Source organism: Poecilia formosa, unplaced genomic scaffold, assembly GCF_000485575.1.
Source record: "Poecilia formosa unplaced genomic scaffold, Poecilia_formosa-5.1.2 Scaffold57, whole genome shotgun sequence".
NCBI lineage: Eukaryota > Metazoa > Chordata > Actinopteri > Cyprinodontiformes > Poeciliidae > Poecilia > Poecilia formosa.
The window spans coordinates 970,248-990,844 of record NW_006799996.1 but is presented as its reverse complement, the minus strand read 5'-3'; the positions used below and the strand labels follow the sequence as shown (position 1 = coordinate 990,844).

At 39.5% G+C, this 20,597-nt stretch overlaps 1 protein-coding gene and 1 long non-coding RNA gene across 3 annotated transcripts in view; one reads left to right on the top strand and one right to left on the bottom strand.

Annotated features, from left to right (window-relative positions):
• nol4la (nucleolar protein 4-like a) overlaps positions 1 to 20,597 on the top strand; it is a 40,666-nt gene that overhangs the window by 5,028 nt on the left and 15,041 nt on the right. For both annotated transcript variants that reach the window (XM_007553566.2, XM_007553567.2), the window contains exons 2-3: positions 15,012 to 15,167; positions 19,522 to 19,633. In XM_007553566.2, the coding sequence (XP_007553628.1) occupies positions 15,012 to 15,167; positions 19,522 to 19,633 (268 nt within the window). The remainder of the gene's footprint in view (positions 1 to 15,011; positions 15,168 to 19,521; positions 19,634 to 20,597) is intronic.
• On the bottom strand, positions 17,027 to 19,576 carry LOC103139087 (uncharacterized). Its single transcript, XR_476361.2, has 2 exons — positions 19,280 to 19,576; positions 17,027 to 17,882 (listed from the first exon to the last, which is right to left on the bottom strand). It is a non-coding gene; the product is annotated as an uncharacterized LOC103139087 (long non-coding RNA).

Below are 20,597 nucleotides of genomic sequence, written 5' to 3'. Positions count from 1 at the left end.
GCTAATATCATAAGGCATCGGGGGGGAAGCCTCCCCCTGACTCAGCTCCACTTGGGAAATTTAAACAACAAACAAAATATCAGCCAACACAAGCTGCTCCTAATGATGACTCAGAGGCCACAAATCAACCAATTTACTTGCATGTTCGTGCATCAGGAAAACACGACTCCGGCTTCAGCTTCTGTTTGTGGCTTTTATAAATAGGCTGTCCTGGGCCACTGGAAAAGTGACATACACGTGCAGACAGACCCACACACACACATGCAGAGAGACGCAGCGGTCGGTGGCTGCTCGCAGCGCTGCAGGGCCGGGGGCGTCTCTCTGCTCTCTGGAAGCCCCGCTGCAGCTGCTTCCAGGGTGTGCCAAGTTTCTGCATGGGGGCAGGACATGACAGGAGGCCGGGTGGGGGTAGGGATGGATCCTGGCTGATGTGAAGACAGAGAGGGTCTCTTCTGCGCGTTGCCGAGACACACAAGGGCGACTTCAGTGTGTGGCGGGACAGAAAGGGCAGGACGGCCTCAGCGCATTGCAAATATATTATTCTTTCTTTCTCTCTGTGCGTTTCTCTTTTTTTTTTTCCAGAGAATCCACGCAGGCCTCGGTGTGGAGATGCAACCTCGTTTAGCTCTCATTATGTCCTGATTAGGGGATGCTACAGAGGAGGAGGGGACCAGACACACACACACACACACACATGCACACACACACATTCAGACGCACGCCTTTCACCGAGTGCAGCCAGTTTCAAAGGAAACACTTAAACGCCATGTGCATTTTCCTGTTGCTTTCTGTTGCCATGTCAACTGAAATCTGTAAAATGTTTTTCATTTCTTCACATAAAGAAACGCGTCCCGTATTGTTACCAGGCCTGACGCTGGACTGACCGACAGCCGCTCAGCTGACGGACAGAAACATGTTTGTTTACCTTCACTGATGCGTTTGTTTAACAAACATCCCCAAACTGATAGTGGCAGATAGATATGTTGATCAGTTTTATTGATTCAATGTTTCTGTCTCTCTTGATCAGACTTTATTTCCTTACATTCATTTTTGATAAATTGACCTGCTTTAGTCTGTATCATTAGCATTTTACCCATCAGTATATTGATTCCTAAAAAGAAAAAAAAAAAGTCAGTTTCACTCTCTGGTCCAAGTTTAATTCAAAGCTGGAGTGTACCTGTGCTTCTAAAGCATTAAAATTAAAATTTTATGAAAGTTTTACAAACAAAACTGATTTACCAAAATTCACAAACTATTCTTTAAAGAATTTGCATGTATTGTGAGATGCAGATTTTTAAATAAAGTTGACCTGAGTTGATCTAGATGCCTCAAAAGCAAATGGTCAAAAGATCAAAAGTCAATTTCGGCATCAAGTTTTGTATTTTCAACTAAATTTAAAGCAGCTCCACAGATAATGTTGTACTCAAATGAGCTGGAATTTGATTTAAAAAAAAGAACAAAATCTAAAAAAGTGAGGACTGTGAATTGAAACCTGAAGGAACCTTGCTGCAGTATTTCATGCAGACATCATGCTCTGCAATGGATAGTGACGGGAGCTGAAAGAGTCGGTCTGCCCAGCATCCGTCCCACAGCAGCTGCAGGAACAGGGCCTGAACCTTTTCAGACTCCTCACAGCCTCTGGATGAACGGCTGCTGTCAGACAAATATAATCGCAGTTAAGTACTTTATATGATTGCTATGACAGTAATTTTTGTTTTTAAACTTATTTTGTATCTTTCCATATTTTTCACAATGATTTTCACATGAGCTAGTATGGAACTCTCATGTAATGATAACTCGTAGTAAATGGTTTTATTGTATTTACACAAAAATGTAAACAAGATTTTCAACTTTGTGCAATTAGCACAATAAAAACAAAAACAAACATTATTTGTTCTTTTCTACATTGACTGAATTTTAGTGAAGTCAGAGATAAAGTGAACTGGTTAATCTGGTTAATGTATTTATAGAGCAAAAATAGAAGGAATGCTTCGTCTTGATGCATTTAAGGTACAGGGAAAAAGCATATTTTATCTTCTGATCATTGAAAAATTGGGTAATTTTGATCTCTAGATGGCTGCCTTTTAGTTTCTACATCATAACTAAGTGTTCATGTACTTTGAACAGAAATAGTGCACAGCAACAGGTAGGGGAGGGGAGCAGTAATGCATCACTTACAGTCTATACAGCAAGAGAAAACGCAGGTAACTCCAATTCTTTATCTTGTAAAAAGAACCTAAAGTTTATGTGGTTTTGAAACCACAATATTATATAACTTATAACACTGATTTGTTGTACGCTATTATTTGTACAGTGAAATGGCAGACAACCCTAAGTAAGCTAATCGCTAGCTTAGCTAGCTTGCAAATTGGCTAACTTTCTACAGTGGACTCCGTGTATTTACGGTTCAGCATTCGCGGGTTTTTCTTCGGAACGTAACTCCGAATTATTTACGGAAAGTTCTGCCTAATTCTTGATTTATTTGGTAGGCCACATGTAAAAATAATCGATAGAAAATGCAGCTTTGGAAGCTCAAATATCTAGGCGGCGGCGCAATGCTACTTAACATGCTATTGGAGGACATTTGCAAAGCAGCCAATCCAGGAGCGGCGGCATTCATTGTCCATGGCGCTGATTGGCTGAAGAGCGTAGCTAATGAATCCCTTAGCTACGCGCTTCAGCCAATCAGCGAATACTGTGTGTACTCGTACCTATTAAAGTATATTTGGTGTTTGAACTAACAAAAAAATCAAATTAAAGCGTTTTTAAAATGGGTTAGGGACTGTGGAGGCAATTTTACTGCTGTAAAATAATTGTGATCTCTAACCCTGTGAATACCAGGAATAAAATGAATTTATTTGCTGTGAAATTTGAAGATTTCCATCTGCAGTTAATTGAGCATCTTTTGGTTTAAAATTTAAAATGAGCTCAGCTGAGTCTTCTACTGATATTTTTTTTCCAGATTTTTGGCTCTAGAGGCCTTTAATGAACAGTAAATTGACAGGAAATAGGTTGGAGAGAAAAGCAAATAGCCTGAGATCAGAAAGAGAACTCAGCTTAGCCCCCCTTTTGCAGATCTTTTATTTAAAATAAATTGTCTTATGATTAAGAATTAACAATTGAAAAAAAAAATTCTATCAGCTCTGCCACAAAAAGAGGTTTTTCAAGTGCTGGATTCAAAATGGCATCCTCTTACGAAAACAAAGGTTTGTCCTGGGACGTCCCCTTCTCGCTTAGAAATCACAATGGCGGTTTCCAATCTTTGTCCTGGAAATTAGGCACCTAAACGTTGGCGCCTCACGTCAGATGGGATGAGGAACATCGTCATTATTATCTGATTAATTAGTCCGAATTTCCCCTGAGTGCCCGTCTTTTATGGAAGGGCCGCAGAGTCAAAAGAATACTGGCCCTATTAGCCGGCAGCATTTGCATTAATGCTGTTTTTGCATAGTGGATCTCTGGCGCTTTTGTCCTGCATTTTTTTATACTTTGTTTCTTTTTGGTCTGGCGGGGATGATTAGGAGCAACACATGGCAAAATGCTCCTGTGGCTCTCAAAAGGATTCACACCCGGTTAAAATTCAAAGCTTCTTAGTCTAAGAAAAATTCATACTATGGTCATTTTCCCTTTTTTCATATTCAAATTGAAATATTCTGTACCATTCAATAGAAACACACATTATGTTGTGTTTCTGTTGTGTAAGATTGTATTAAATAGCAATAATACGAGCTTACATGTGTTTGGTTGCCATATTCAGTATTCAGGCCTGATTAGGGGATGCTACAGCCTAATAATTCAATGTGTTGAATTATTAGGATGTGAAATGGAGGAAAAATGGGACAAAAACAATGTAAGTGGACACTAAAGTGGTCAGGTACAAACATGTTTCACATGGTTTATGGTGTTCTTTTAATGATGTGCCAAACACGTCTTTGGAAAATGTGGGGTAAAAGTTTGCTACTTTCAGATCATAATATTTTTTTTTCTTAGCAACTTTATTTTAATTTTGTTAATGCAGAACACGATCAGTGCTTGTTGAAAACTTACAGGTCTTTCTTTTTAGTTATGTTGTTTCTGCCTGAAATCTTTGTTTTTCAGTTGACTCATGCATACCATGTGTCACATTAACAGTGGAAAAAATTTGAAAATTATTTTTTAATGGTTTGTATTTCACAAGTTTTGGTTTTCACCACAGGTGCTGTCCAGACCTGCTCTGAGTTTGGATGAGGCGAAATGTGTCAGTTTGAGAGCAGGAAGTCAAATTGATTGTTTATTTCATTTAGTCGTGTTTACAAAGCAGTCAAATGAATCAAAGTTTAAGAACTTGGAAAAATTGGTTTAGCGGAAGATAATGCTCAATTTTTTTTTTCAAAGTTAGCAAAACATTAAGCTAAAAATTGGCTCTGCTATTAGCGCTTTAGCGAAGGCTAAATATCCCTCTGGGACAGTTGAACTGTTCAGATTAATGAGATTAATTAATCTGATACATCACATTAATGGTGGAAAAAGTTTGGAAATAATTTTTTAATGTTCTGAGTTCATAAGTTTTGGTATTTTAACACAGGTATCGTCCAGACTTGCTGAGTTTTTCTGTGAACATGTTCAGTGGCGGATGAGTTGGACTCTCGCTGCAGGACTTAAAGATGAAGATGGGTCAGCTGGAGAGCAGGAGCTCAGCTCAGACTGAAAGTTTATTTCATTTAGTCGTGTTTATAAAACAACCAAGTAAATCAAAGTTTAAGAACTTATCTGGAAAGGTTAAATTTGTGGAAGCCAAATGCTGTAAACACTTTCATAGTTCTCAAAAGAGCTAAACAGAAAATTAGCTCTGCTACTAGCGCATTAGCAGATTAGCGAAAGTGGTAAAATTCCTGGGACAGTTGATTTTTTTTCAGGTTAGTGAGATTAACTTGGAGATATACATTTAACAAGACCATTTATGACAACTGATTTATTTGCTTTTTAGTTGATTCATACATCACTTTAAAAATGGAAAAAGTTTGAAGATGATCTTTTTAATGGTCTGAATTTAATAAGTTTTGGTATTGTACCACAGGTTTGTCCAGAGAGCTTTTCTGATGTTGGAGCAGGAGCTCAGCTCAGATTGATCTGGAAAGTTTATTTCATTAGTTCCTGTTGAACGTAAACTCGGACTTACAGTAGGTGCGTGATGAAATCCATACTGAGTGTGTGTAAGTGTGTGTGTGCGCGCAGGGAAGGGGGGTCGCTGATCGCCTGCTCTGTGTTTCCTCCCTTCAGCGCTCTCTCTGTTGCCATGGAGAGACCGTTCTTTGCTTTCCCATAGGAGGAGAAATTAACACCATTTTTAACTGGCCCGGGGGCCTCCCCCCTGTGTGGGAGATAGTCTTGAGTTGCGCTGTCACGTGCACGCGCGCGCGCGCTCACACACCCCTTAAGACGACAATAATCTTCCCACTGTCATTTTTAATACCTCTGCGAGGCCAACGTTTAACGAACTGGGACAGAGTAATGATGGCCTGAAAATGCCGAGGTGGACTCTGGGATGTGATGATGTATGAGGAGAGTCATTTACGTGCCGTTTCCTTTTTTTAAAGTCGGGCACTGGAACATAAACAGTGGCTGTCTGCAGGGGCCAGTGGGATACTGGGGATGTCACACACTCCATCAAACATCCCTCATCGTGGGAGCTGCAGACAGAGACACGCACACACACACGCTTACGTGGGACAGTGAGGTCGAGCTCGGTGCATCTAATGTGGATTTAATGACGGGGCTTTATGAACTGGAGCCGAGTGCAGAGCATGATGGTGAAGAAAAGGAGGGAGTGGTTTCATATGTACATGAATCTGTGCACACTCTGTCATCCCTGATTTCAGTCATGAAAACCTTCATGTTCACAACAAACACACACTGGCTATTTTTAAAGTGGTCACTATGGCTCACTACCCAGGGCAGACTGGTCTAGGGGTGGCCCAACAGGCACTCACCTGTGTGCTGTGTACATTAAGCAATGCCATTTAATTCTGCTCTAGACCAGTCGTGTTAATTGGCTGCAATATTGGCTTTTTTCTTCATTAAAAATGCAAAATTAGGTTTTATGTGAACTATTTTATTTTTATTTGCTCAACTTATTATTTTAATGTAGTCATATAATGCAAAATTCACATTTTGCACATTTTTAAACTTCCATTTGGGTCTCAACTGCTTCTAACACAGACCAAACACTTAAAAAAATCCTGCTGTTTATTTGGCAAAATTTTAATATTTTTTGTTGTCTGAAAAACAAGCCATTTCAAAAATCTCCTGATTTATTAAGTCACACTGTGCAGGCACTGTTCCGTTACCTAGCAACCCCAGCAAAGCACAGCCCGTTACCTAGCAACCCAAGCTGAGTTCCAGCACATTTGGTCAGCTGGATGTACTGGATAAAGGTTGCCGAAAAAGACGGGTGTTTTGTTGTTGACTTACCATTCAGAAACCACTTGCTGCATTCTAGTTGGTTGTGCAGGAGGCCCTACTGATACTTTTTAAAGAAGTACATTTGTATACTTGTACATGTGTTTGCAGCTGTTTTTACAAGCGCGTGTAAATGTTGAGTTGGGGGTGTGGCCAGTAGCAGTTTATTTGGATTTAAAGTGACAAGACGCCCTAAAACAGCTCAAAGTGGGCAAGATTGAGAAGATTAAATCTCATTAGGAAAGAATGGCTTTTGGCAAAAAATGTAATGAACATGTTTGTAAAGCCCATAAACCAAGGAAGCATAATAAGGGAAGTTTCTTTCCTTTTAAGGTCACCTTAAAAGGGAAGAAACATGCAAAATTGACTTTTTTGAGCTTTACATCATGTTATAATATTATTCCCTGGTTGTAAACATACTTGGAGGGTTACCGTACTTTGCTATTTTCATGCATGTTTAAGAAATCCTTTAATCTCCATGGCAACCATTCAGTTGTGCAAAACACCTGGTCGGACCTAGTTCCGCCTTCGAGCTGCAGTTTCTAAGTTTCTAAGCTCACCGCCTCACAGAGCAGCCTTCGCCAACGACTCCCTAAGTCAGCTCCTTCAGACTAGCCAGTATCAATTAGCAAGCACCTGGTGGAGCTGCACATCAGCTGGGCTTGTTATATAAGCTGCTTCTCAGTGAAACGCTGGTAAAAACGTTGTTAAAGGGTCAATAGAGGAGCGATGCGATGACTTCCTGAAGGCAGTGTTTCAGAAAGAGCAGGAGTTTTTAAAGAGACACAGACCCAATTTCCAGCCACTAAATTACAGAGTCAAATGTATTTTAAGTCATATTTGATATATACAGCATTTTTATAACAGCTGAAGGTAACATAGTTACTTCATTGTGCTATAAAACGGTGCTATGTGTCTGAAAAATACAGCTGCTTTAAAAAACCAGGATGTTTTAGGCTTCATGCAGGGAGGGAAGCTGTTGGTGGGGCAGAAACGTCTGTATAAGAACCAGGAGAAACGAGGCTTGTCCCATTTATGTGTTCATTAGCTGGTTGACAGATTTACTGCTGGAAAACGGGACTTTAAGAGGTGACCTGTTGTCACATCTGCAGTGAGATAATCTGAGTCATGAGGTTTGTTGACACAGCCATCTTTACTCCCCTCCTCTCTGAGCACACACACCTGAACACACACACACACAGCTCCCTACTGTTAAGCTACTTATTGTGCAGCCTCCTCATGAGAATAAAGTCTCCATCTATCTGCTGCTCGACTTTAAAAAAAGTTCAGTTCAAAGCTTCATTTCCTGCCTTTCTGATCTTTGGCTCGTCACACTCGCAATTTCTTGTGGGTCTCTTCGCTCCGCGGCTGCGTGCCTTTGTGACCCAGCTGCTTCCCCTCCTCTTCCTCCTCTTTCTGACCTGCCTGTGTGCAGGACTGCTCCTCTTTCCTCGCAGCTTCAGTGTGTGTGTGTGTGTGTGTGTGTGTGTGAGAGAGAGAGTGCCAGCGGGGGTGGGGGCAGCAGACTCAACCCCTCCAGTCTCCTAGCAACAGAGCGGTTTGTTGCGGGACGGGGGGGGAGGCGCAGGCGATGGGGTCTGGTTGTACAGCGGCTGGGGAGAGCAAAGTCCTGCGGGATTAGAAAGCTGGAGAAGAGGAAGGAGGGACAGAGTTTTGCTGTGCTGTTGGTGATTAGTGATGCTACCATGTGTCGTTTGCTCCGTAAAGCAGCGTGCTGCTGAGGAGGCTAAATGTTTGTAACGCTGCTCAGTGGCGCAAAAAGTGGGTTTGCACTAAACGCGACGCAAAGGGGCGCTACGCTAGAGGAGGCGCCAAAAACAGTGGTGGACATGTTATTTCTATTCCGCATTTTCTGCATTTGAAGGGGCAGTGTTAAGTGTTTTTCAGACATAGTAACATTTTATAACCGATTTATCGGCGCCAATTTCCTGAGTGTGAGAGATTGGTGATCGGCTCAAACTTAAATTTGAAGCCGATCGGTGTCCTGTTCTGCTCCCTTGTGAGAGACGTTTGACTGACAGACCGGCCCACCGGCTCATGTCTGCCGTCTGCAGGTAAGAATAGCGACCTCACTGTTACCAACTCAGTGACATTTCAGACAAAAAACAAAATTGGTATCGGAATCAATAACTGTAACTGGCGATCGGCCAGAAAACAGCAACGTCACTAAAAAAATCATATGTCAAATATGACTTAAAGGAAGTTTGACTTCATAATTTAAATGCCTTGAAATTGGGCCTCTGTCTCTTTAAAGACTCCTTCTCTTTCTGAAACTCCGCCTTCAGGAAGTCATCACAGCATGGCTCCTTTATTAATCCTTTAACAGCGTTTTTACCAGCGTAGCACTGAGAAGCAGCTCCTATAACAAGCTCAGCAGACACACACTTCCACCAGGTGTTTGCTAATTGCTGCTGGCTAGTCTGAAGGAGTTCGGGAGTCATGAAGGAGGGTGGCTTTCAAACCGCAGCTCTTAGGAGTAGCTTCGTCTCGAAGGTGGAGCTAGGTCCACCCAGGCGTTTTACACAACTGAACAGTTGTCATGGAGATATTCTCAAACATGCATAAAAAAGAATCAAAGCAACACTCCAGGTATGTTTTTCATGAGGGAATAGCATTATAACATGATGTAAGGCTGATTTCACACAGCACTGCCCCTTTGATGGCTGTTTGTGTTAATTAATAAATGATACGATCAATAACAGAGGTGGGGGTTCTGGGGCCTATAATGCACCTCACAGTGCATAGTTATGAGATATTTCAGCTTCTGGCCTGAAAACCTGCTGAAGTTTAGCTAAATGTTTGCCTTCGCTGCAGATTTGTGTTTATGTTTCAAATTTCTTTTGAAGACAAAAAGAGAAGACTTCGTATGAAACGTTTGTTTATTTTAGCTCATATTTTATAAGCTTATTTAACTGAGTCATATTTCTTTATTTCTTGTTTTGTTGCTGTGTTTGTAATTTATTTCTTTGTTTTATCAAAAAGCTCTCTCTAGTAAATCAGATCTATTATTTAAATGAGGCAACCTGCATAAATGAAGGTCAAATGAAGATAGAGATAAAAACAAACAAGGAGATCATTTATTCAGAAGGACATGAGATTTTTTTTAGCTTAAGTTATAAATATTATTTGTTTTTGAATTTTATTATTACATTTTAAAAAAAAAAGTAAATTATTTTAATTTGTAGTTTGCTTTAGGTTTTTTGTATAATTTTTAAATATTATTTAAATTTTTTGTCTGTTATTTTTCTTTTCAACAAACGTTTTTAAAAAATTCATGAATTTAGTTAAAATTTTTCTATTTATTTAATTCTGTTTTGACGTGTTTTCTAATTTTGAAATTTGTCATTGTTGTTTTAATAATTTCCATTTGCATTTCTTCTATTTTACTTCTTAAAAAACTTCTTAAGAAGAAGAAGAAAAGTTTTTTCTTCAGTTTTTGAGGTGCTAATCAGATGCTCCCAGTTGTAAAAACAATACGTTGTTACCATGGTTTCACTTCATAACAACGTAATCACATTTTTATATTATGAGACAGATAATCTGTGAAATAAAATCGAGCTCGTACTGTAATATTAGGTTGTTTCTCCACCATTAGCACAGCTGCAACTTGTACATAAGCATGACTGGGAGCGCTAAGACCCTCCCCATGGCTCTGATTGGTTGTTTCTGCCAGGGAGCATTTACAGGCGGCTGTAGGACCTCAAGAAGGAGCTGGATTTTTTTTTACAAGTTATTTGTGTCAGGACATAGTTACAAGTTTAACATCTAAAAAACACATCTTTAGAAAAGTTACCTACTGCAGCTTTAACTTGGTTCTGTTTTAAAGTTCCAGTGTTTTTGTATAATGTAGTTTCACCACCAAACCAATAGGTGGCAGTACCTACACAGAATCATCAAACAATCATGTAAAAAAGAAAAAAAGTCTGCATCAAGTCATGCCAGAGTGATGAAGCATTAACTTCTTAACTTATTTATCTAATTTCTTAATTTTGTTGAATTTTTTCTCTTTTTTTCCCTAATGTCTTCATCTTGGATTTTTACTCCCATTATTTTTCCAATTTCCTAATTTTGTTTTATTTTGTTTTAATTTCTTGTGGTTTTTTTTCTAACATCTTTGACTTGGATTTTTAATTACCAGTTTTATTAATGTTTTGGTACATTTTTGTCAATGTGATTATGTCATTTCCTGTTTGAATACAAACATACTTCCGTTATGCTTAAGAGAGTTACGAGGACAGGAGTTTGAAAGAAAACGAACATAGACCATGATGAAGACCAAGTTTGGTCTTAACTCTTCCTTCAGTTTTGTTTTTGTTCCCACTGCCCTGTAAAATATATTTTTTAAATCACTGTAGATTTTCCTTTGATTGTTGTCGGAACCAGCTTTAGTATTTACTTCAAGAAAGTTGAGTCCATACCTCAATAAACATGTTATGTATTCATTCATTTTGGGTTTTCTCGCAGTAAGCTGAAAATATTATCATCTCATACTCTTCAGCAGACAAAAGCAAGATACTCTGAGAATGATTTTTCCTGCAGGTTTATTAGAGAAAGTTGTAAAAGCGTTGAAGATGCTGGTCTCAATCTCTTGACTCCACACCAGCAGGGTTGGTGTGTTGCGTATCGATTGAGGTCAGAGAAAATGCTCCCAGCTGAATATCCTGTGTGTATGTGGAATATTTGGTGGAGGGATGCAGCAGCAGCAGCAGCAGCAGTGGGGATGTGGGTGCACCGCACACCTCACAGTCGTATGAGATTATCCAAATCCAGCGTGAATGGACCTGACACCATTGTCCCGAGCAGAAGCAGCAGCTTCAGCGGCGGCGGCGGCGGTGATGTCACAGGGCGAAAAAAGATGATGATACCTCCAAGAGCGATAGATTACAGCTGTGATGAAGAGGCGGAAGGTCACTATTATTTCATTTATTATCATTACGTGGCGGTCCGTGCTGACAGGACGGAGGGGTGGGGATGGGATGGGGGGAGTACTACGGAGAGAGAGAGCGAGAGAGAGAGGGCCGGATTAAAAACAAACCCGCTCTGTGAGCTGGTTTTAGTTGCCATGGTAACGATCATTACCTCGCACTTGGGAGAGCAGGAGCAAGAAGGGAGGAGAGAACAGGAGGAGAGGGTTGCTGGTGGAGGGGAAAGAAAGAAAGAAAGAAAAAAACGACCGGGATGGGAGCTGCTACGGGATGAAGGCTTGGGAGGTTAGCATTTTTGATGGGACAAGTTTTCACAATCACAACTTCCAACTTGGATCCAGAAAATGTCAGTTTTCATCTGAGGCTTCGAGGGAAAAGAAGCACTTTATGAAGCTTAGCACCTGCTGGGACAGCCGCCCTATGCTTGAAGAAATCAACATGTGAGAGGGAAAAGTGTTTATGTGCTTCTTCCTGGGGTCAACTTACATAAAAAACATTATTATCAGAAAGAAAATCACACTACAGATGAAGCATTAAAGGTGACCAATTATGTTTCCTTGTACAGGTTATAATAGGTCTATGGGCGATACAAAAGATGAGCAAAGTGATTCTAAGATAATGAGATTTTAGTCTGTTTTGAGCTCCTTTCAGAATAAGCTGTTTTAGGGTCTCTTGTCACTTTAAATCCAAATAATCTGCTGCTGGCCACGACTCCCAAACTCAACATTTACACTCACACATGAAAATGGCTGCAAACAGATACGCAATTATACAACTGTACATCTTTGAAAAGCATAAGTGGAGCCTCCTGTGCAACCAACAAGAATGCAACAAGTGGTTTTTGAATGGACGCTGGGAAAACATTTGTCTTTCCCAGCGTCCATTGTAAAGCACATACAGCGGTAAAACCAGCTGACCAAAGGTGCTGGAGCTCCGCCTTGGTTGCTAAGTAACTGGTTGGGTTCTGCTGGGGATGCTAGGTAACGGCACAGTGGAGGTTTCTGAAACTGCTGCTTTTCCAGACATCAAAAAACATTAATGCCAAAAATCAGCTTGGTGGTTTGTAGAAGCTTTTAGCCCTTTTTTTTAGAAGCTGTTGAAATCCAAATGGAAGTACAAAAATGAGCAAAATGTGAATTAAAATAACACAATTAATGTTCCAGAAGTTATAAAGACAGAGACAGACTTTAGTTTAAGATAGGAAAATATATTAGATTTCCCTGAAATAAAAAAGTATACCTTCATTTGACTCTCATGTAAAGCACATACATTCATAAATACACAAATATTAACTCCTTCAAATCCCATGTCCACTGGATTGGACATGATGTATATTTCTGAGTTTAAACCAATAAATTTCAACGCTTCTTGTTACCGATTATTTTTTTATAACCAAAAACACTGAGTCTGAATCTTAATATAAGTGAACTTCAGAACAAGCATTGACTGAAACTATAGAGGTTGAGAAGGAAGTGTTTACTTTCCATTAAAAACACAAGTATCAGTGCATTATAGCCTAATAAAATTGCTCTCGGTGTAATTTTAAGTATTTCCAGTGATAGAATTTGAAGTTATTATTTATCATTAAATTGCTGGATTTTTTTCAAAGTTGAATGTCCAACCCAGTGGACATCAGGAGTTGGGATATACTAGCCAACGCTGAATTACTTAGTGTTACCATGCAACGAAAAAAATAAATAAATCTGAAAGCAGCTTATTTGTAATTTCACAGTTCATTTAGTTATTTCTATATTTTCATTTGCATAAACTCAAACTTTCTTGGAAAAGCTTTATTTCACTGAAGGTGGTCAAAATTTGTTGATTAAAAATAATATTTTTTCTCTGTAGATAAAAATCAGGTCTGAATGGGTTAGAAAGGGTTAAAATTATTTTCATAGTATATTGTCAGTTGTTTCTGAAAACTGTAAGCAGTACTTAGTTTAATGCTTGTGGTAGTGAGTTCCAGTCATCCATTGCTCTAAACATTGCTAGTTTAAGCTAGTTTTACATCTTAGCAGAGTGAAAGTCCAACGACGGCCGCGATGGGACCGAAGAGTTGTTTCAGAGGAAAACATGCGGGATCGGAGGCGCTGAGAGCCCCATGTGGTGCTGCGGATGGAGCCTGTTGTCCTGGCGGTGTGTCACATGACCTTCTGCCCGGCACACCTGCCCGGGAGAAATCAGTGGCAGTTTCTATGGCGACAGGGTCAGCAGTACGGGAGGCAGGATGGCTGCCAGAGGTGGTGGTAGGAGGGACTGCTGGTCTCGAGCGGTGTCAGTGGTGTTATTTTTAAACATGGCAGAGATGAGGGGATGCTAGCAGACCCAGCCAAAGATGAGACTCCTCCAGAGGATGGAAAGAAGAAGAAAAAAAAATAAAAATCTAAACTCGGCCGGAAGATGGACACTTTATTCTGTCTGCGTCAGCATGACCTATGACTCACGTGCTTTAAGGTCACGTTCACACAGATATTGATGCTCAATTCTGATTTTTTGCTTGAATTGAATTTTTTATTTTGTATTTTTTGCGTGGCCGTCCGTACTGCTAAAAAAAACCCCGACCGCAATCAGACTTCAACGTCAACTGACGTTCCTCAAGCGCCCCGCATGCGCAGAAGAAGAGTGCCGACGTCACTCAGCAGCACTGTTTACGGAAGTAATGCTGGATTCCGCCGTCTATGGATCAATTTTAAAGTTTATTCAGTATTGGGGGCCGACAGTATCGTCACTAGATCATAACATCACGAATGAAGCCATTACAAAATGCACAATTTATTAGAAAGCAAGAGCTTTTTGTGGAATATTGCCTTTAACTTCTGTAGGAAAGTTTGCTTATATGTGTAGTCCGAACCAGGAGCGATTTTACACTGTAATGCGCTTTAGTAACACAAACATATTTAATAAGTTTATGATTATAATTTTCAGCCGTTGTTCACATACATATTTACGGTGTTTTGAGTTTTCTGGTGCAGAATTGTGATGCATGTCAAAACAATCGGATATGTATCCGACTTGGTACCACATATGAAGTAACGCAGACCGGATTTTTTTGGAGGGGGGTGAAAATATCAGAACTGAGCCGTTCAGACTTCCGTGAAAAAGTCTGATGGGTCATATAAGGGCAAAAAACAAACTGGGTTCGCATTTGTATGCTTTGCAACGAGCACGTGTCAAACTCAAGGCCGGGGGGCCAAATGTGGCCCATTGTAGCGTTTTATGCAGCCCTGTAGACGTAGACGCCAAATTACATCAATTTCTCCAGTTTTTTTGCCATCATTAAAATTTACGCAAAATCAATAGATCCCTGCATTTTTTCCTACTAATCTATAAAAGTTCATTGCAAATTTCTACATCAAGGGACCGCTAACTCCCACCTGTAGGTGGCAGTATTTCTTACTTTTGTGACACTTTTGCTTCAGCCTTACTTGATACCAAGTTATAGTTTGCGATCAATATAAAAAGTTCATTATTTTATCAGTTTTGTTAATGGGTTTTCTCAATACATTCTAGAACATTCATGATCTTGATATAGCCCAAAATAAAAATGAGTTTCACATTCCTATCACGACTTACACCGACCACAAGCCTGACTACGAACTGAACTCTTGTTTTTGATCCCATTTTCAGTGTTCGGATGGCAATTCGGCCCAGGACAACTCCTCCCTGAAGCGCGTTGCCGTTGTCGAGGACTTCTTCGACATCATCTATGCCATGCACGTGGAGATGGGCGCCGACCCAGGCCGAGCACCCAAACATGCGGGGCAGAAGAAAACCTACAAAGCGGTGAGTTAAAACACCAGCATGGATCTAAAATCAACTGCACACTCACGTTTTGCTTCCTTTTGTCCCGTCCGTGGCCCTCAGTATGAGTGGTTCGGTTTCTGCTGATGGAAAAACAGGACAGTAAGCACATCCTGCCCCAGTTGGCTGCAGGTGCACAATTCAAAACCACGTTCAAAACCACGTTCAAAATAAGAGGTTGTCCATGCACAAAAAATGTGCAATCTCCCAGCTCCGCCGATTTGCCTGACCTACAAGATTTACTCAAACAGTTGCCAACTATCTCTAAATGCAAACCCAGGTGGAGCAGAAGGGAATTATATGAATTTACTGAAGAAATTCAGACCTGAAGCCTCTCTTTAAACACATTTGAAGATGTAAAATCCAGAGAAAAAGTGATAAAATTCAAAGATGGATGAGAACTGCTTTATTATAAAGTATGTAAACAGTCGTATGAAGATGATTTTTTTTTTAGATTTTTGCCTTAGAGGTGCCCCATACATCCTGTACCTCACTTCCCTGACAGAGCCCTCGTTTTCACACAACAAGCAATTGAATTTAAAAAACACAAGGTCAGAATTATACATACAGACTCAAATATTGATTTGAAAATCAATATTTTCTTTGCAAATATTGATTTGAGTCTGATTAATTGTTAACTGGAGTACACAGGAAAAGGCCATTTGCTGAAAGAATAACAAAGTTAAGGCAGTAATTAGGCCAAAATTATACAAAACATACAAACATTTTGCATTTAAGATAAAAACAACTTTGTAAATATTTTTTACCCAGAGCTTCTCAAGTAGCATAGTTTTAGCTTCACCTGCTTCATCTCATAGTAAGTATTTGGTATTAATTTATTGAGGTATAGAGGCCTGTCCCAATAAGCAATAAATCAGTTAATCGCATGATCAATAAAAACAAGCTCAATAATTTCCATTTGCATAATTTGTTGTTTTTCTCTTTTCTCTTTCTACCAAAAATTGGATGATAAAACTCTTCAGTCTGGTGCTTTAGTCTCAAATAACCTTTTTTAAATGACAATTTTGCTTACAGAGACTTCATAATTCCTTTTATATGTTGTTTCTATTATTTTGTTTATTTTGCATATTTAAAATATCTTCCACTTCCAGCATTAAATATTTATTAGAGTTTTAAGTTTATTGATCTTTCAGAATGTGTTCCTGCATTATTAAGGCATTACTGTTATATTACTTGAAAATGATCTCAAAACAACAATATTAGCGTTTGTCACTATAACAGTTATAATTTATCACTGTGACATGTTTAAATATATATACAGCTCTGGAAATAAATAAGAGCCCCATTGAAAACCTCCTGGTTATTCCACCAAATATTGATTCCTGAAATCTTCCTGAGTTAAAATATTAATATTGTTGTTTCTAAATGAATATGAACTTGTTTTCTTTACATTATTTGAAAGCTGAAAGAACTACATCTTTTTTGTTATTTCTCATTTTCTGCAAATAAATGCAAAATTTTTGCTTTGAATTTCAGAGACATGTTGTCAGAAGTTCATAGAATAAAATAATAATAAAGTTCATTTTACTCTAACATATATCTATAAAAAGTAAAATCAGGGGAACCGATAATTTTAAGTGGTTTCTTAATTTTTCCCAGAGCTGTATATATAAATATATATATCTTTATCTTCTAAAGAATCCAGGTCAACAGTATTTAGTCGAAGTAATTTGATGATCAAATGTGGTTCAGGTCCTTTAAAACCAATTCAACAGCCCTTTAATTGAGCAGTCCTCTTGCTGTCCCCCTGGCTCTACTGCCCTGGGTGTAGAGCCACATCAACCACATCAAAACCACCAATTAAAGATGAGCAACATCAACGTTTAGTTTCATTTATTAAGTAGTTGCAGCAATCTTCTCCTCCATGTGGAGTTTTGAGTCTCCCGGTTAGCTAATGCTCCTTGGTGATAGATGATGGTTGTAAAGGTTTGCAGGAAGACTAACAGTTAAAATATTATGAAGATGCAGCCGCGACGGAGGCCATTTTTAATCCACCGTGGAACCGGCGGTGAACTATATGATATTTTTCACATTTAAAGCAGAGAATAAGACCAGCTCTGGGAGAATAATGTTTCATTTATAACATCAGGAGTTACCAGGGTAACAACCAGCAGAAAAACAAAGTACTTATGATGCTTTTTTTGTGCCACATAGTCCATATTTCTGGAACAAAGGCAGTCTGTTATCATGAAATCACTGAGTTGTGATCTTATGGTTGCATGTGTTGCCCTGACGGTGCAGCAGCAGATCTTTGTTTTCAGCCTCAGAGGTGCAGATGGGAGTATTGGGGTTGTCTAGGGTACCCCCTCCTCTCCTTCTACTCCACCAGGAAATAAAAAAGAAAAAAATCTTCCTGCCCTGTAGAGAGGTCCTGTCACGTCTCATAGAGTGTACCCTTTTGAGGAGGCAGCATCTCTGGGGCAGGGCATAATATGGAGCTGTCACTGTGGCCTTCTGGGAGGTGCACGCTCCTCTGGGTGGCCTTTCCCTCCCCGCTGCCTCAAGGGGCCGTGAAGGGAGGGTGGGATGGTGGAGGCGGGCTGAACGGGATGGTGGGCACCCCCACCACCTTCTCCATGGTCACGTGAAGGTCGCATTTTGCAGGAAAATGCCAGAGGGGGGTGACACGGGGAGGGTGGCAAAGCAGCGGAAACAAAAACAGGGCAGGAGATGCACCTGAGGAAGACGGAGAAAACACAGGGTTTACTTGAAAATGCTTGAATTTTAAGTAGGTGTTTTCAAGGTTTGGAAAGTGCTTGATTTCTGTTTAAAGTCCTTTAAAGTGCTTGATTTTTGTAATACAGTGCAATCTAAAATTTGATTAAAAGCCTAAATTTTTAAAACGTTCTTGTATTTTTAATACATTTTTTTCTCACTGTGTGACGTTTACTCAAACTTGTTTTAGGTCAGCTAGATTCACCATATTTATTTCTATTTGCTAAATGCCAGAAAACAAAATTAATTTAATTATTAATTTTTATAGATTGTCACTTGTGGCCTTTATTTTGAAAGTAAGCCAACAGGAAGGGAACAGAGAGAAGGAGGAAACGACATGGGCAAAGGTACAGAGGGGAACTCATAATGCCAGATCATCTTTTAGAAATATTATGTGAATATATGTAACTTTCTTTATTGTGATTAAGCATTTAATTTGAGCAGGAAGATAATTTGCCTTGATACAGTTTGTTTGGACTGTTTCAATATAATTAATATTTAGCACTCTTAGCGCTCAATGCAGTGGCGCCAAAAGTAAGAATGTATGGTATGGCATACAAAGAGGCGCTGCGCAAGAGGGGCGCCAAAACAATGACGTAAAACTTCTAGTCTGCATTTTCTGTATTTAACAGAAATATGGAAAATTTCTGAGGTGCATGTTACTCCTCATATACGTATACTCCTCAAAAAGTACAAAGTTGCTCACCTTCTTAATGAATTATTGATCTCTGTAACTGAAATGTTAAAAGTTGGACAACATAATGAAAATATGGAGAACATAACTGTTATATTTTAGTTCATCTTATCTCTTTTGTAGAATGACAGCAGTATTTATTGTCGGATATCAATATCGGCTAACATTTTCATATCTACGCATCGTTTAAAAAATTAAACGGTTATAATAATATATTTTAAAAATCAACTTGGACAAAAAAATTACATAAAAATCGGTATTTTCTTTTTTATCAGTTAATGAAATCCCCCTGATATCCTGGACAGAATGTGAAAAGTTGACAAGTCCGAGGACGTTTGTGTTATGCTAATAGCACTTAGCCTTCGTTAAAGACTGATTAGCGGAAGTGAGAGCGGTGTGCAACACACATAATTATCCGGTCGGAAAACACGCAGGGTTGCCAGATTTTTGACAGTTTCCGACGTAAAATCCGTCCAACTAAAACAAAACAAAACAAACAAACAAACAAACAAACAAACAAAAACCCCATCTCGAATCATTCGATAAGACGTTACAGCTCTAATGCTGAATAAATAATAAACAGCGAATTAAAAGTGTCTTTCTTTAATACAGTTGTATTGTTTTTAAATCCAAAGTTTGGTGCTGAAAAGGTTTGAAAACTTACCGTGATAAGTGCTTCAATTTTGCTGAGGTAAAAGTGTTCAAACCCTGGCGGAAAGGATTCGGAACTGGGTCGTCGGATTGCTCCGGTTCCGGCCTGAAGGGAGGATTCCTCTCCGTGTCATGTTGAGATAACACCCAAACTTTCACACCAATATAAAATAAAATAAATAAAAGAACCCTCCTCCTCCTCCTTCACACAGTTCTAGTTCATCCGCAGTAACCCTCGCTTCTCCCCCGGCGCAGATAGCTGAGACCTATGCCTTCCTGCCCAGAGAGGCGGTGACTCGGTTCCTAATGAGCTGCGGAGAGTGCCAGAAGAGGATGCACATTAACCCCAGCACCGCGGAGTTCAAAGGTAAAAGCATCATTAAACACAGCTCTGTTTTTAACACCAACCAAACAAGTTTGTTAACGCCGATTCTTTCACATAATGACGCATTTATTACTTAATTATGTAGCAATAAATCATACAACTAGACTTCTCTGATTTATAATCGTGTTTACTCTATTAGGATGCCTTAACAGCATGGAGTGTAAGTTCTTCATCACCCTGTCAGACATTAAAATGAGCTGAAATAATCTAATGTGTTTGAATAGTTTCTGAATGGAGCTCCCATTAAATAAAACATGCGTATATCCATCACTGACATGATGTAACAAAGACTCAAGAGGATTGGCTCGCTGGGTTTGACTACACCGCAGAAACGTGATCGCAGAGTCCCTCTAGTGGCCGGAGTGGAAACTGCAGAAACCTGCCGCGCCATTGTTTCCTTCCAGGTGTGACAGGCTGACAACAGAGGGTTGAATTTCTACCTAACAATTCAAACTCACCTTTAAAATGCTGCCTGAACTGTAGTAAACAGACACTTAGCTTAGACTGTGTTTGCTGCTGAGCTGAGAGGAAAACCGGCTGCAGCAGGCATCAAGGCAAAGTGTTTCTCTGGTGCGCAGCAGCTTGGTGCCTCTGTGGTTTTATTCTTTGCTCTTTTGTGAAATTTTAAGACATTTTCAGAGGTAAGCAGGTCTGGACTGCAGGTTTATTTTTCTGTTTAGGAGTCATTCTGCTGTGTGTCTCATGTGTGGAGTGGAGTTTTGTGTCCTCAGCATGAGGAAAGCAAAGGTGTGCGTCCATTTTAAAGTAGTTTTTGTATTAAAAAAAATCCTTTTGGATCTTGTCATTGCATTTTTTCTGAATTCATTACGTTTATTGATGAAGGAAAAAAAATGGCTACCATGTCCTAGTCTAGTTTATAGTGCAGATAACTTAGTGCACCTGAAATAAGACAAAACTAATTTACAAGTAACTCTTTAGCAAGATA